General features: G+C 46.0%; 1 protein-coding gene across 2 annotated transcripts in view; it reads left to right on the top strand.

The window, feature by feature from the left end:
- The first annotated feature begins 328 nt into the window (after positions 1-328).
- VAC14 (VAC14 component of PIKFYVE complex) overlaps positions 329-13,587 on the top strand; it is a 190,671-nt gene continuing 177,412 nt past the window's right edge. For both annotated transcript variants that reach the window (XM_067563484.1, XM_067563483.1), the window contains exons 1-3: positions 329-522; positions 10,146-10,296; positions 13,129-13,296. In XM_067563484.1, coding sequence (XP_067419585.1) covers positions 419-522; positions 10,146-10,296; positions 13,129-13,296 — 423 coding nt within the window. In that variant the 5' untranslated portion in view covers positions 329-418. The remainder of the gene's footprint in view (positions 523-10,145; positions 10,297-13,128; positions 13,297-13,587) is intronic.

Below are 13,587 nucleotides of genomic sequence, written 5' to 3'. Positions count from 1 at the left end.
GAAGCACCGTAGCACAGGGGCGTGGCCAAAAAGGCAGTGGGAGAGGCTGGGCGCGCGCTGCGTTCGGGGCGAGGCCAGAGGCGGAGCCGGAAGCGCGCGCGGAGTCATGTGGCCGAGCTAACATGGCCGCTGCCCTGTAGTACCGGAATTCCCAAGCCGCGGACCGCCGCGATACCGGTGTCAGCCCCTCAGCAGCCGCATCCCCGCCGGCTCTAGCCCTTCCCACCCCCGCCCGCAGCCCGGCTCATGGGCGGCCTGGCCGCCGACGGAGCAGCCCGGCCCCAGTGACGCTGCCGGCGGCGCGGCCCCCCCCCCCCCCCCCGGCAGAGCGTGGCCCCCCGGCAGAGCGTGGCCCCGATCCTGGTTCCCTCGTCCCAGGGGCTGGGGCTGAGCTCCCGGCCGGTAGCCCGGCCCGGCCATGAACCCGGAGAAGGATTTCTCGCCCTTGGCGCCCAGCGTCGTGCGGGCGCTGAACGACAAGCTCTACGAGAAGCGGAAGGTGGCGGCGCTGGAGATTGAAAAGTAGGAGCGGCTCGCGGGGGGGAGGGGGGAGCTCGGGGGGAGGGTCCCCCCCCGTCAAGTGCGGGGCTGACCGTTGGGCTCGGCATCTCTCAGCGCCCCCAGCCCAGGCCACGGATGGGCCCCCGCAGCTCGAGACTAAGTCGGCAGCCGAACGGCTGGAGTGAGCGACGCTTGTCCCGGAGCCCCTGGCGGGGCTGGCAGGTCACAGCTGCTTCTCCGGCGGGGTGATTCTTGTTCTCTGCTTTCTCTGTGTTGCTGATGGTCATCTTCAGCGCCCCAGGGACAGCGGCAGGCGGGACTATTGCAGCCCGCCGGGGTTTTAAGGTGAGGCTGTTCCCTAAGGTCTAGCCCCCACGCAGGCCTTGTTAAAGGCTAGAGCCGGTCTGAGCTGAGCTGGACACGCCTGCGCCTGTAATAAGAGTATGTTCAGCAGCCCGCTGAAATTCAGTCACCCTGAACACAGAAGCGGTGCCAGTGTGGACGCTTGAAGCGGCCTGTAAGTGGTGACGCTCCGGTTTCATTGTCCGAGCATGGGGCAGTGCTGAAAGCACAGCACCAGCGGTGAAAAATCAGTTAGATTGTTACGTAATTGGAGGTTCAAAACCATCAAACCTCTAGTGATGCAATAAAGAGCTAATTGTTCTGCCTGTCTTTAAATTGCTCATCAGTGTAGCCTGAAACCAGGGGGTGCTTTTGAAAGGGAATTAAACTGTCTTAATCTTTGGTGCTGGGCGTTTTAGACATTTCTTATCAGTTTTTGGCAGAGATCTTATAGAAGGGTAATATGTAAAGTGCCGATGGTGACTTTGGTTCTAATTTTGTCCAGTCTTCTTTCCCTCTGAGCCCACAACCCTCAACTCCAGCATAAGCTTTCTTAATGCTCTCACATATACCTTCGCCCACACCCTAAAGGTGGCATCATACGTTTTTCTCTTGCTTTCCCATGCCTTCCAAGTAGTGGCATTGTGTTTGGGATCCTAGGCCTAAGCAACGATCTAGGACTAGTTTACAGTAGCAAACTTTGTAATCCATGACCACTGCAATTTCTACCAGTGGTGAGGTATGGCTCTGAAGCCAGCTTGCTACAGCGGCAGCCTATGCTGGCAGTGCTGAGCTTTGCCAATATCAAGTGTCTAGCAGCAAAACTGAAGAGAGCTCAGAAACTACTTTAACTGGATTGTAAGAACCTATCGTGTTTAAAGACAGAAGGAGGCCCCAAAGCTAAATCTAGCTCCTCCTTGCCATGGCAGTTGTACTTAACAACATTTCTGACTCTTCTCTTTAAGCCTGTTGATAACTAGCTGCTACTAGCACTGCACTGATAATCAAGTTGAATTTAAGTTGTCTCAGCTAAAGCTAAATGTAAGTTTTTGTTTGTTAGCTTCTTTATTATGAATAAAGAAGGCCCTGCAAGGTTTGCAATCCATCTCCCCTCAAAAAAGTTGCTTGATTTTTTGCATTAGAAATTCCATATCTTTTAAGCTACAAGGCTCTATCCTGAGAAGCCGTGAAACTGGCATCTCAAGTGTTGAGTTGAAGTTAAACTGAGAGTTTTTTAGACAGACTGCTTGCTTAAAACTATTTTTTCATTAATACTTACTTATTTAACTCAAAGGAAACCTTTGTTAAGCCTCTGCTGATGATTGAACAACTCTTTCTCTTCAAGTAAAAGCTCTCAATAAATCTGAAAAACTAAATAAATTCTGCCATCACAGCAAGGACAGGACAGCCAATGGCTAGAAACGGTTGGCAAAATTCAATTTTTGTTTTTTATTTCAACAGAAACCTATTTATTTGTTGGCACTTTTTCCATTTTTATTTATTTAAATTTTCACGGTTGTGGGAAATTATGGGGGGTGTCAGACAGTAATTATTCATGATGTCTTCTGACAATGGCCAGTGCCAGATGCTTCAGAGGGAATGAAGAGAACAGGGCAATTTTGAGTGATCCATCCCATCTCTAGAGTGACCAGGTGTCCTGATTTTATAGGGTCAGTCCCGATATTCAGGGATTTGTCTTATATTGGCGACTGTTAACCTCCCATCCCCATCCTGGTTTTTTCACACTAGCTATTTGATCATCTTACCTGTCGCCCAGTCCCAGTTCTGGAGGTTTAGGGACACCTGGAGCATAGGGTTGTGTCCCTGACCCTCTTGGCTAATAACCATTGATGGACTTATGCTTCATGAACTTGTCTAATTCTTTTTTGAAATCAGTTGTACTTCTGGCTTTCTCAACAAGTTCCACAGGTTGACTGTGGTTATGTGAAGAAGTTTGTTTTAAATCTGCTGCCTATTAATTTCATCGGGTGATCCCTGATTCTTGTGTTATGCGAAAGGGTAAATAACACTTCCCTATTCACTTTCTCCACACCATTCATGATTTTATAGACCTCTATCATATCCTCCCCTCCCCCCTTAGTTATCTCTCTTCTAAACTGATCAGTCACAGTCTTTTTAATCTCTTCTTATATGGAAGCTGTTCCATACCCCTAGTGAATTTCATAGTCCTTCTCTACACCTTTTCCAATTTTAATATATCTCTTTTGCAATGAGGCAACCAGAACTGCATACTGTATTCAAGGTGTGAGCATGTCATGGATTTAGTTAGTGGCATTGATGTTTTTTTCTTTTTGCTCATGGTTCCTAATATTCTGTTAGCTTCTGTAACTGCTGCTGTGAATTCTGTGGATGTTTTCAGGGCATTTTCAATGAGGAGTCCTCGTTGAGGACTCGTCGAGACCTTTCCTGAGGGGTAACAGCTAATATAGACCGTATCATTTTACATGTGTAGTTGGGATTATTTTCCAGTGTGCATTACTTTGCACATATCAACATTTAATTTCATCTGCCATTTTGATGTCCAGTCCAGTTTTGTAATATTCCGTTGTAACTCTTTGCAGGCAGCTTTGGACTTATAATATTTTCTTGTCTGCAGATTTGCCACCCCTTTTTCCAGATCATTTATGAATATGTTGAATAGCGCTTGTCCCAGTACAGATCTCTGGGGGACTGTGCTATTTTCCTCTTTGCCCTGTGAAAGCTGACCATTTATTCCTATCCCTTGTTTCCTATCCTTTAACCCATTAGCATTGGCATTACATTAGCTATCCTCCAGTGAGCTGTTACAGAGGCTGATGTAAGAGAGAAGTTACAAACCACAGTTAATAGTTCTGCAATTTCATATTTGAGTTCCTTCAGAGTTCTTGGGAGAGTACCATCTGGTCTTGGTGACTTTTATTAATGTTTAATTTATTGATTTGTTCCAAAACCTCCTATTGACCTCAAATTCGCCACAGTCAGTGTGTGCATACCCTTGGTGTTCTCATGCTGCTTGAGCCATAAACAGCCCACTCCCTTGTTGGAACATGATGGCAGCAGCTTGGCTGCAAAAGGAAGGTTTTGATTTTCAGAAAGGCAACTTCTAAGCGGAATTCCCAGTTTAGACCATGTGGGAAGCTCTTCTCCTAGTCAGTCTCCATGGGTGGAAAGTGGGCAGCTGCTTTCATTGAAACGGATGCACAAGACCAGAGCTAATGTTAACCCGACTCAAAACAAACCAAATGCACAAACTGTTAGGTAACTCTTCTGGGGCACAGAATGTTCTTTTAGCAGGGGAAGTCCTCTTAGGCGAGAAAATGTAATGTTTCTCACTGTTGTTGTAGTCGTTACTGCTCTGTCAGGGGTTGGCAGTCTGGATTTCAGTTTGAGTGGGATTAGCACTTGTTTGTTTATCATTGTAGCCTGCACCCATGTACAGCAGGACTCAATGAAATCTTAAATAGCTCTGCCTCATTAAACTGGTCTCCACCAGAAACCCAGCTACAAGATGTCTTTAAGTGTTAAAGACTTGCATCTGATGAAGTGGGTTTTTGCCCACAAAAACTTATGACTAAATAGATTCATTCGTCTTTAAGGTGCCACAGAACTCTTGCTGTTTAAATGTTAAATATCTTGCCTCAAGTCTACAATTAACAAGCTTTGAAAGTGTTGGAAACCTGACGTAAAGGAATTGAAAAACTGTAACTGGACAATGTAACAGCTCCCAAACTACTGCACTGGGCAGCACAGAATGGGAAGGAAGTGAACATCCCGCAGTGCTGAAGGAACAGGTCCAAAACTATTTAGAAAGATTGGACATACACAAGTCCATGGGGCCAGATGCATTGCACCCGAGGGTGCTGAGGGAGTTGGCTGATGTGATTTCAGAACCATTGGCTATTATCTTTGAAAGCTTGTGGCAATTGGGGAAGGTCTCTGATGACTGGAAAAAAAGCAAATATAGTGCCCATCTTCAAGAAAGGGAGGAAAGAGGATCCGGGGAACTACAGACCGGTCAGCCTCACCTCAGTCCCTGGAAAAATCATGGAGCAGGTCCTCAAGGAATCCATTTTAAGGCACTTGGAAGCAAGGAAGGTGATCAGGAACAGTCAACACGGATTCACCAAGGGCAAGTCATGCCTGACCAACCTGATTGCTTTCTATGAAGAGGTGACTGGCTCTGTGGATGTGGGGAAAGCGGTGGATATGATATACCTTGACTTGATCAAAGCTTTTGATACGGTCTCTCACAGTATTCTTATCAGCAAGTTAAAGAAGTGTGGGTTGTATGAATGGACTTCAAAATGGATCGAGAACTGGCTAGAGCATAGGGCTCAACGAGTAGTGATCAATGGCTCTAGCTGGCAGCCGGTCACAAGCGGAGTGTCCCAGGGGTCGGTCCTGGGGCCGGTTTTGTTCAACATCTTCATCAATAATCTGGAGGATGGGGTAGATTGCAAACTTGCTGAGGGTGCAGATGACACTAAGCTGGGGGGAGTAGTAGATACCCTGGAAGATAGGGATAGGATACAGAAGGACCTAAACAAACTGGAGGATCGAGCCAAAAGAAATCTGATGAGGTTCAAGTGCAGAGTCCTGCACTTAGGACGGAAGAATCCCATGCACAGCTACAGACTGGGGACCGACGAGCTAGGCAGCAGTTCTGCAGAAAAGGACATGGGGGTAACAGTGGATAAGAAGCTGAATGTGAGTCAACAGTGTGCCCTGGTTGCCAAGAAGGCTAATAGCATATTGGGCTGCATTAGTAGGAGCATTGCCAGCAGATCACGGGAAGTGATCATTCCCCTCTATTCGGCATTGGTGAGGCCGCATTTGGAGTATTGTGTCCAGTTTTGGGCCCTCCACTACAACAAGAATGTGGAGAAGTTAGAGAGAGTCCAGCAGAGGGCAACAAAAATGATTAGGGGGCTGGAGCACAAGATTTATGAGGAGAGGCTAAAGGAACTAGGCTTGTTTAGTCTGCAGAAGAGAAGAATGAGGGGGGATTTGAGAGCAGCCTTTAACTACCTGAAGGGGGTTCCAGGGAGGATGGAGCTAGGCTGTTCTCGGTGGTGGCAGATGACAGAACAAGGAGCAACTGTCTCAAGTTGCAGTGGGGGAGGTCTAGGTTGGACATTAGGAAAAAGTTTTTCACTAGGAGGGTGGTGAAACACTGGAATGGGTTACCTAGGGAGGTGGTGGAATCTCCATCCTCAGAGGTTTTTAAGCTGCGGCTTGACAAAACCCTCGCTGGGATTATTTAGCTGAGGTTAGTCCTGCTCTGAGCAGGGGGTTGGACTAGATGAACTCTTGAGGTCCCTTCCAACTCTATGATTCTATGACTCCTTGCTAGGGCAGAGACTGCATGTTTTGTGCACATGCTCTGGCCAAATACAGCTACATACCAAAAAAACCCCGCCAAACCTTTTGCATTAGTCGGGAATCGAACCTGGGCCTCCCGCATGGCAGGAGAGTATTCTACCACTGAACCACCAATGCTCCAGATGTTTGAAGCTTTTGGTACAGCTGCCTATATTCTTGTCCTGGAGCCTCTCCTGAGTGTACATTATTGTATCTATTTAGTTACGGTGGTGCTACCCCATTAGAGGGGATAAATGAGACGTGTAGAACGTGGTTTCCCTTCAGCATTGGTCTGGTGTCTGTAAAATACTGCTGCAGCTTTGTATGCAGTTGTGGCATTGAGAATTTGGGTGGCTGTTCACATTCCACTGAATTTTGTGTGTAGGAGCATGCTGATCTAAATCCATCCCAGTGCAGTGACTACATAAGCACAGCTCACTAGTGGGATCTGGAAAGGAGGGGCCGTTTTATGTGAAAACTTTGTTCGCCTTGTTCTAAGGATTCGACCCATGGCTGTCCAGAATGCAAGTCCAAAGGTTTCTTCGGTTTCAAGTGTTGTTTTAATGGCAGGAAACTGAATAATTTGGAAATAGCGTCTTAAAAAAGGTGTTTTAATTTTTTTTTAAAGTATATCCATAGTACGCCCACATCTTGAATACTGTGAACTCTTCTGGTTGCCCTATCTCAAAAATGGTATATTAGAAATGGAAAAGGTAAAGAGAACAGCAACAAAAATGATTAGGGGTATGGAACTGCTTCCATATGAGGAGAGATTAAAAAGACTCGGACTATTCAGCCTGGAAAAGAGATGGCTAAGAGGAGATAGAGGTCTATAAAATCATGAATGTTGTGGAGAAAGTGAATAAGAGTTACACCTTCACATAACACATGAACCAGGGGTCACCCGATAAAATTAAAAGGCAGGAGGTTTAAAACAAACCAGACCAAGTACTTTTTCACACAACTCAGTCAGCCTGTGGACTCATTGCCAGGGATGTTGCAAAAGGCCAAAATTATAACTGGGTTCAAAAAAGAACTAGATAAGTTCTTGGAGAATGGTCCATCAATGGTTATTAGCCAAGATGGTCAGCGACTCAACCTCCATGCTCTGGGTATCCCTAGGCCTCTCACTGCCACTTGATAATTGCCCTGTTCTGTTCATTCCCTTGGAAGCACATGGCATTAGCTGTTGGGAAGTATTTCCAATAGAGAGAGAGACTGGGATATCATACAGCAAGATCTGGATGGTCTTGTAAACTGGAGTAATAGAAATAGGATGAAATGTAATAGTGGAAAGTACAAGGTCATGCACTTAGGGACTAACAACAAGAACTTTTGTGGGGACGCATCCGTTGAAAGTGACAGAGGAAGAGAGAGACCTGGGCATATTGGTTGATCACAGGATGACTGAGCCGCCAATGTGATGTGGCCATGGGAAAAAAAAAAGCTAATGCTGTCCTAGGATCAGGTGAGGTATTTTCAGTAGAGATAGGGAGGTGTTAGTTATTTAAGTTCAGCACCAATGTGGACACAAGAATAAATGGATATAAACTGGCCATCAGGAAGTTTAAACTTAAAATTAGATGAAGGTTTCCAACCATCAGAGGAATGAAGTTCTGGAACAGCCTTCTAAGGGGAGCAGTGGGGGCAAGAAACCTAGCTGTCTTCAAGATTGAGCTTGATAAGTTTATGGAAAGGATGGTATGATGAGACAGCCTAGTTTGGCAATTGACTGTTCTTAGACTACTAATGGTAAATATGCCCAATGGCCTGTGATGGGACATTTGATAGGGTGAGTTCTGAGTTATTACAGAGAATTCTTTCTGAGTGTCTGGTTGGTGAGTCTTGCCCACATGCTCAGGGTTTAACTGATTGCCATATTTGGGATCAGGAAGGAATTTTCCTCCAGGGCAGATTGGCAAAAGCTCTGGTGGTTTGTCACCTTCCTTTGTAGCCTGAGGCAAGGGTCATTTGCTGGTGGATTCTCTGTATCTTTGTCATGGAAAAGATCACGCAGCTTCTCTTTTAGGGTTGGATCAAGCAGAACTTTAATTGTGACATACATACAGACAGCTATAGCTATAGGGAAGCCCAGACAGCACGTCCCTGTGCTGATCTCTGGAACTTCACCTTGGTACAAAATACAGATAGCTTATATAGTTTTTTAAGATTCCTTTTTACATATTGATCGTATAGTGGAGTTTCTGATACTTAGCAGGTCATTTACCGTACCAGGGGTACTTATAACACACAGTGGGGGTCTCACGGTGCCAGCATGTCCTGGTGATTCTTTGGTGCCAGTGAGTCCCGAGTCACATGCAGTCACTTGCTATCTGTTTGACAGGGTATGGCTGGGTGCAGTTACAAAGGTAGTTAACGTCTTACAACATAGACCAAGGATTTTTGCATTTCTATTGTAGTTCTAAGACATCCTGCCTGAATTTAGCATTTCTATCACAGTTTCAGTTTAAGGCATCTTGTTTACTATCACAGTTTCCAGTCTAAGGCATCCTGTCTGAATTTTTGATTCCACATCTTAAAATCCTTAAATCGGGTGTCAAACATCCGTCCTGCGGGCTGGATACGGCCCACCAACCTTTTCGGTCTGGCGCGCTGCCGCCGGAGAGTACAACGCCGTGAGATGTTGCAGCGTCATGCACTGCCACGAGATCTGTGTCCTGTGACGGCAGTGCGTGGAGCACAGTGTGCAGGAGACATAGTGCTCCAAAAGGCGGGAGAGGGACAGTGTGGTCTTGGGGCATCGCGCAGTATTATAATTCTTAATCATTGATTCTTTTAATCGTAAAATAGTAGTAGTTGTAAATTCACTTCTACTGCAGTTTTTATATTGCTGATATCTAGCAAATAAAATATACTACATAAAAATGGTTGTGCCTAGTATTTTGATTTATGGTATGTATGACCCACTTGAAGTACATTTAATTCAAATCTGGCCCGCCATAGCAAATGAGCTTGACACCCCTTTCTTAAATCATTACTTGAGGACTTCAATAACTCAGTCTTAGGTCAAGGGTCTGTGACAGGGTGGGTGGGTGAGGTTCTGTGCCCCGCGTTGTGCAGGAGGTCAGACTAGATGATCAGATTTGTCCTTTCTGACCGTAGAGTCTGAGTCTGTGATTGGGACGCTTCACCTGTGGCTCATCTTTACCCCCATCCGCCACAATTTTGCCAAAACTAAATGGCCTAAAATCCCACATACATTCTTGGCCCAGTTTAGAATCCCCTGAAAAGTTTAATGCAAAGGAGTCAAGGAGTTTGGGAGTTAGGAGGAGGCTCTTGGTGAGATACTTGGACTTGAACACTCCTCCTAAATGCTGAGTCGTGTCTCCCACTCTCTGTACTTGCCTTCTGATCCTGGGAGGGCTTGGTGGGGGTCACTGCGCAGTTGAAAGCCCTTCATGCTTGTATTGAGTCTTGTGGATTTAATGGTACGAAGACTTTTGGGGATCTTTAGGAAGACTGCCCCAGCCTGGTGCACGAGGTTTTTGGGGTAGCTGAAGGACCGGAAGAGGGGATGAGCCACTTGTCTTCAGGGAGGGTCCCCATAAGGAAGTGAGGCCTTGTGTTGACTTCCACGCTGCTGTTTCAGGAGTCTGCAGTGGTAGAACTTGTCTGTCTCATGAAGTGATTGCAATGGTTTGAGGCGAGGCGGGGTTGAGGAGCAAGCAGGTACTTGTTCATCTGTCCTGTGTTTAGTAGCTGACTTTCACCTGAGGGCTTGAGTTGAGGCTCTTTGTAATGAATATTCCCATCCTGTCCACGTTTCCTGGGCTGGAGGACTCTGGTAGCCATTGCACAAGACTCTATGGCATGGCAAATGTCCCTGGGGGCTAACGTCTCATGCACTATGAAAGCCAGGCTAAGATATTCTGTCCTACTGAAACTAAAGTTTCCTGCACTCCCCTCTGTTCTCTGTCTAGGTTGGTGCGCGAATTCGTGGCTCAGAACAACGCAGCACAGATCAAACATGTCATCCAGATCCTGTCGCAGGAATTTGCGCTCTCGCAGCATCCTCACAGCAGGAAAGGGGGGCTCATCGGCCTGGCAGCCTGCTCCATCGCTCTCGGGAAGGTAGGGGTCTGAGTTCTAAACTCTGCCTGTCACTGTAGCCTGTGAGCACCTGCTCCCTGTGATCCGGACTGCTGGAGAGCGCTCCCCAAGCTGCCTTGTTGAAGTCAACTGTCAGCTCCGTGAGTTAGTGCTCCCAGGAGGGGTTGTGCATCCTAGCCCTGTGCTAGGCCCAAGCTGCTCTATGGCAACATTTAATGGTAATGGGTAAACTTTCTCTGCTGGGGAGAGGATGAAAAATTAACCCTGGTGCTGGGCTGGGAAGGACAAGAACAGGAATGTTACAAGCCACATCTAGTGAGACTGAGTTCTGGCCACATCAGAACTGGCAGCAGAAGTTACTCTGCTTCTTAGGAGATGCTCAAGGCAAAAGCCATGAACTCCACCAAAGGTTGGCATTGTGGGACCAGTTCTGGGAGCTTAGTACACATGTCAGCATTGTCTGAGTTTTCGAAGACACTTCAGGGGAAGCAATCTTTGTGTATCAATTAGGTATTAATTCTCTGTGCTTATGATAAAACGGAGCCCTGCACCACTCAGTCCCACTACATGGTAGCTTATTGTCGTTGCTTAATTTGTGCCTGGGCTTGGCAGTTCATAGCCCCGGCGCCTCTGGGCTTGCCGCGTTAGTTATGAAAGTAAAAAAAAAAAAAAATTGCTTGAGCCCCCGCACCTAATTGCTTGAGCCTCTGCACTCGTTCATTACAAGTTCAGCATTGCTTATTTTAGTATAGAGAGCCTTAAGGAGACTAAAGTATAACAGGCCAACCCCAGTCAGAGGCTTAAATGGTTGCATCAGTTTACACAACATCTTTCCATTGGACTTTAGAGTAAACTGCAGTCACTGAAATAGACATGTATCCCATTGCCCAGTGTCCTGCTATTGAACTGACACTTCATTGTAATATTTATGTGCAAGGAGAAACTTAACCGGCTTCTGTTCAAATGAAGGGCCTTCTCCCCTTTCCTTTGCCTTTACACCATTCTCCTCAGTGAGAGCACTGAGTAAGGGCTGCAGGATCCAGATTTGTGTTTGTGCATCTGCAGCCTGATCCAGAGACTGAAGTCATAATGAGCTTTGGATCAGACACACATTATGTATCAAAAATATTTTCAGGAGAGAAGAAGGGAAAAATAAGAATGTCTGTTTATAGCGTTTCACTCTGCATTTCAGCAGCAGCACAGCAGTCTAGAGACACACTATCCCTGTATAAAATCACATGTGGTATGATTTTAATTCCCCTGTAATGTGACAGTGAGTCACTGTACTCAGCTAAAACGGATATGCTGTAAAGAAGGTCAGGGCTCAGAGTTAATGTTAAAATTGTCTCTAAAATTGTCAGGAACTGGTGCTGGGTGATATTCCAGGTTCTTAATGCTTTTATTAAAATTCTACCACTTTCTCTGCTGTCTTTCTAAAGAGAAATGCCCTATGATATCATGATTTTTCTGCAGAGCCGTAAAAGAACACAGATTTAACTACAAACTTTGTTTTCCATGCTCTACTGGGATAAATGGCATCAGTACTAGATGGGAAAGTGGCTTACACAAATTACCAGTGTTATGGAAATCTTTTGTCAGGTGCAGGTATAAGTAACTTCTTAAGTTATACAAACATTGATAAAAACTTTCAGTTTACTTCATTAGCCTGGGAATAACTTTCTTTCTGTAGTGGATTTTTCTTCACTATCCATTTAGTAAACATTGAGACAGTCTTCCTTGCTCTAAAGGGGTGCCATCAACTTAAAAATCAGACTTGTCTGGAATTCTTCACCTACAATAATTAAAAGTATCACTTTAGATCATTATAGCTGAAAAATTAAAGAGAAAAATCACTTTGTGCTTATGACATCATTTTCACTCTTCCTGAGGATAGTCAGACACATTTTTGTTTGTATGGATCTTTCATAGAACAACACAAAGAAAAAAAACTAAAAGAAAATAGAAATGTGTGACTTTAAATTCACACACATTCCCTGGTGAACTCTGGGACAGGTGTAGTACCTGAAAATACTTCTAATTCATCTGCTGAAATTGACTTGATAAATCCTGTGTTAATTTTCACTTCATTTAAAAGGACACAATCAACTTAATTCTTTTTTAGATGATTGTATCACCTCATCTGCAAAACACTTGAACCCCAGACTCATTGTCTCTAAGAAGGAGGTTTTGTTTGACTTGCTACTGTAGACCCAGTTGAGGAAGAAAGTCATGGTGCTTTTAGCTTGTACAAAGAAGACTTAAAAAATCAGTGAGAATTTTTAGGATGACTCAAGGCCAGATTGTGCCTGAGACGCCAGAAGCTCTCACAGGCTGTGAGCATCTTACATGTATAACTGAGAGGTCTAATCCCAAACACAGTTGCTATCGGGTTTCAGGGCAAGTGATTTCCTCTAATGGGCCCAGTGTGTTTTGAAGGCTCTGATTTCACGAATGACTCTATTACTGTTCTAAAGAAGTCTTACTGACCTGTTGTCTGTCCATGGATACATCACGACCATGATCACGGTCTTATCGGGGAGGCAATGATCTCAGTTCAAGAAATGCTTCCTGTGCTGGCAGTCCAGTCCTCCAGAGGCCTGCAGTCCTCCAGTGGCATTCACGATAGAATCTGATAGCTCCTTGCGAATCTGGAGCCATGCTGAGATGGATCGGGCTTGCTTAGTATGATCTAGATTTAGGAGCCAATGAACCCAAAGGTGGTGATGCCTCATGGCCTTGCCACCTGTGACCATGGCGTAGTGCTCCGTTATCTGGCACATACGGCCAAAGGTCAGTCTCTTCCCACCCGGAGTGGGGATTGGCCCTGACTTCTCAGCCTTGTTCTGCCATCAGGATTCTGGGCTGTACCTGAAGGAGCTGATTGAGCCGGTGCTGACATGCTTCAATGATGCTGACAGCCGACTGCGGTACTATGCCTGCGAGGCCCTGTATAACATCGTCAAGGTGGCCAGGGGCTCCGTCCTCCCCCACTTCAACGTGCTGTTTGATGGCCTGAGTAAGGTAACTAACTTGTCCTCGGTTTGCCTTCCCTCCCCCATGAACGCCCTTATTGCCCAGGTAGCGTGGAAACCCTCCCCTGGTACCCCATTGATGGGGGCACTGCTGCAGATCCCTCCTGCCACGTGGGTGCAAGTGCACTTGGTTTTGGCACTAGGGCCTGTGGACCCTGCTTTAGGAATGTCTGTGGTAGGTTTAGGCTACTGCCCTATCCTGGTCTGTCCCTTGTTCCTTGTGGCTCGGAGAAGAGAGCTGAGCTGAGGGTAGCATCAGGGAAGTGGTGTTCAAGGCATT

The sequence above is a fragment of the Emydura macquarii genome, unplaced genomic scaffold (genome assembly GCF_026122565.2).
Source record: "Emydura macquarii macquarii isolate MOO-44397 ecotype Brisbane River unplaced genomic scaffold, CSIRO-AGI_Emac_v2 contig_2503, whole genome shotgun sequence".
In the NCBI taxonomy this organism is placed as follows: domain Eukaryota; kingdom Metazoa; phylum Chordata; order Testudines; family Chelidae; genus Emydura; species Emydura macquarii.
The sequence above is the reverse complement of the archived record's forward strand: the minus strand, read 5'-3'. Positions and strand labels throughout refer to the sequence as shown.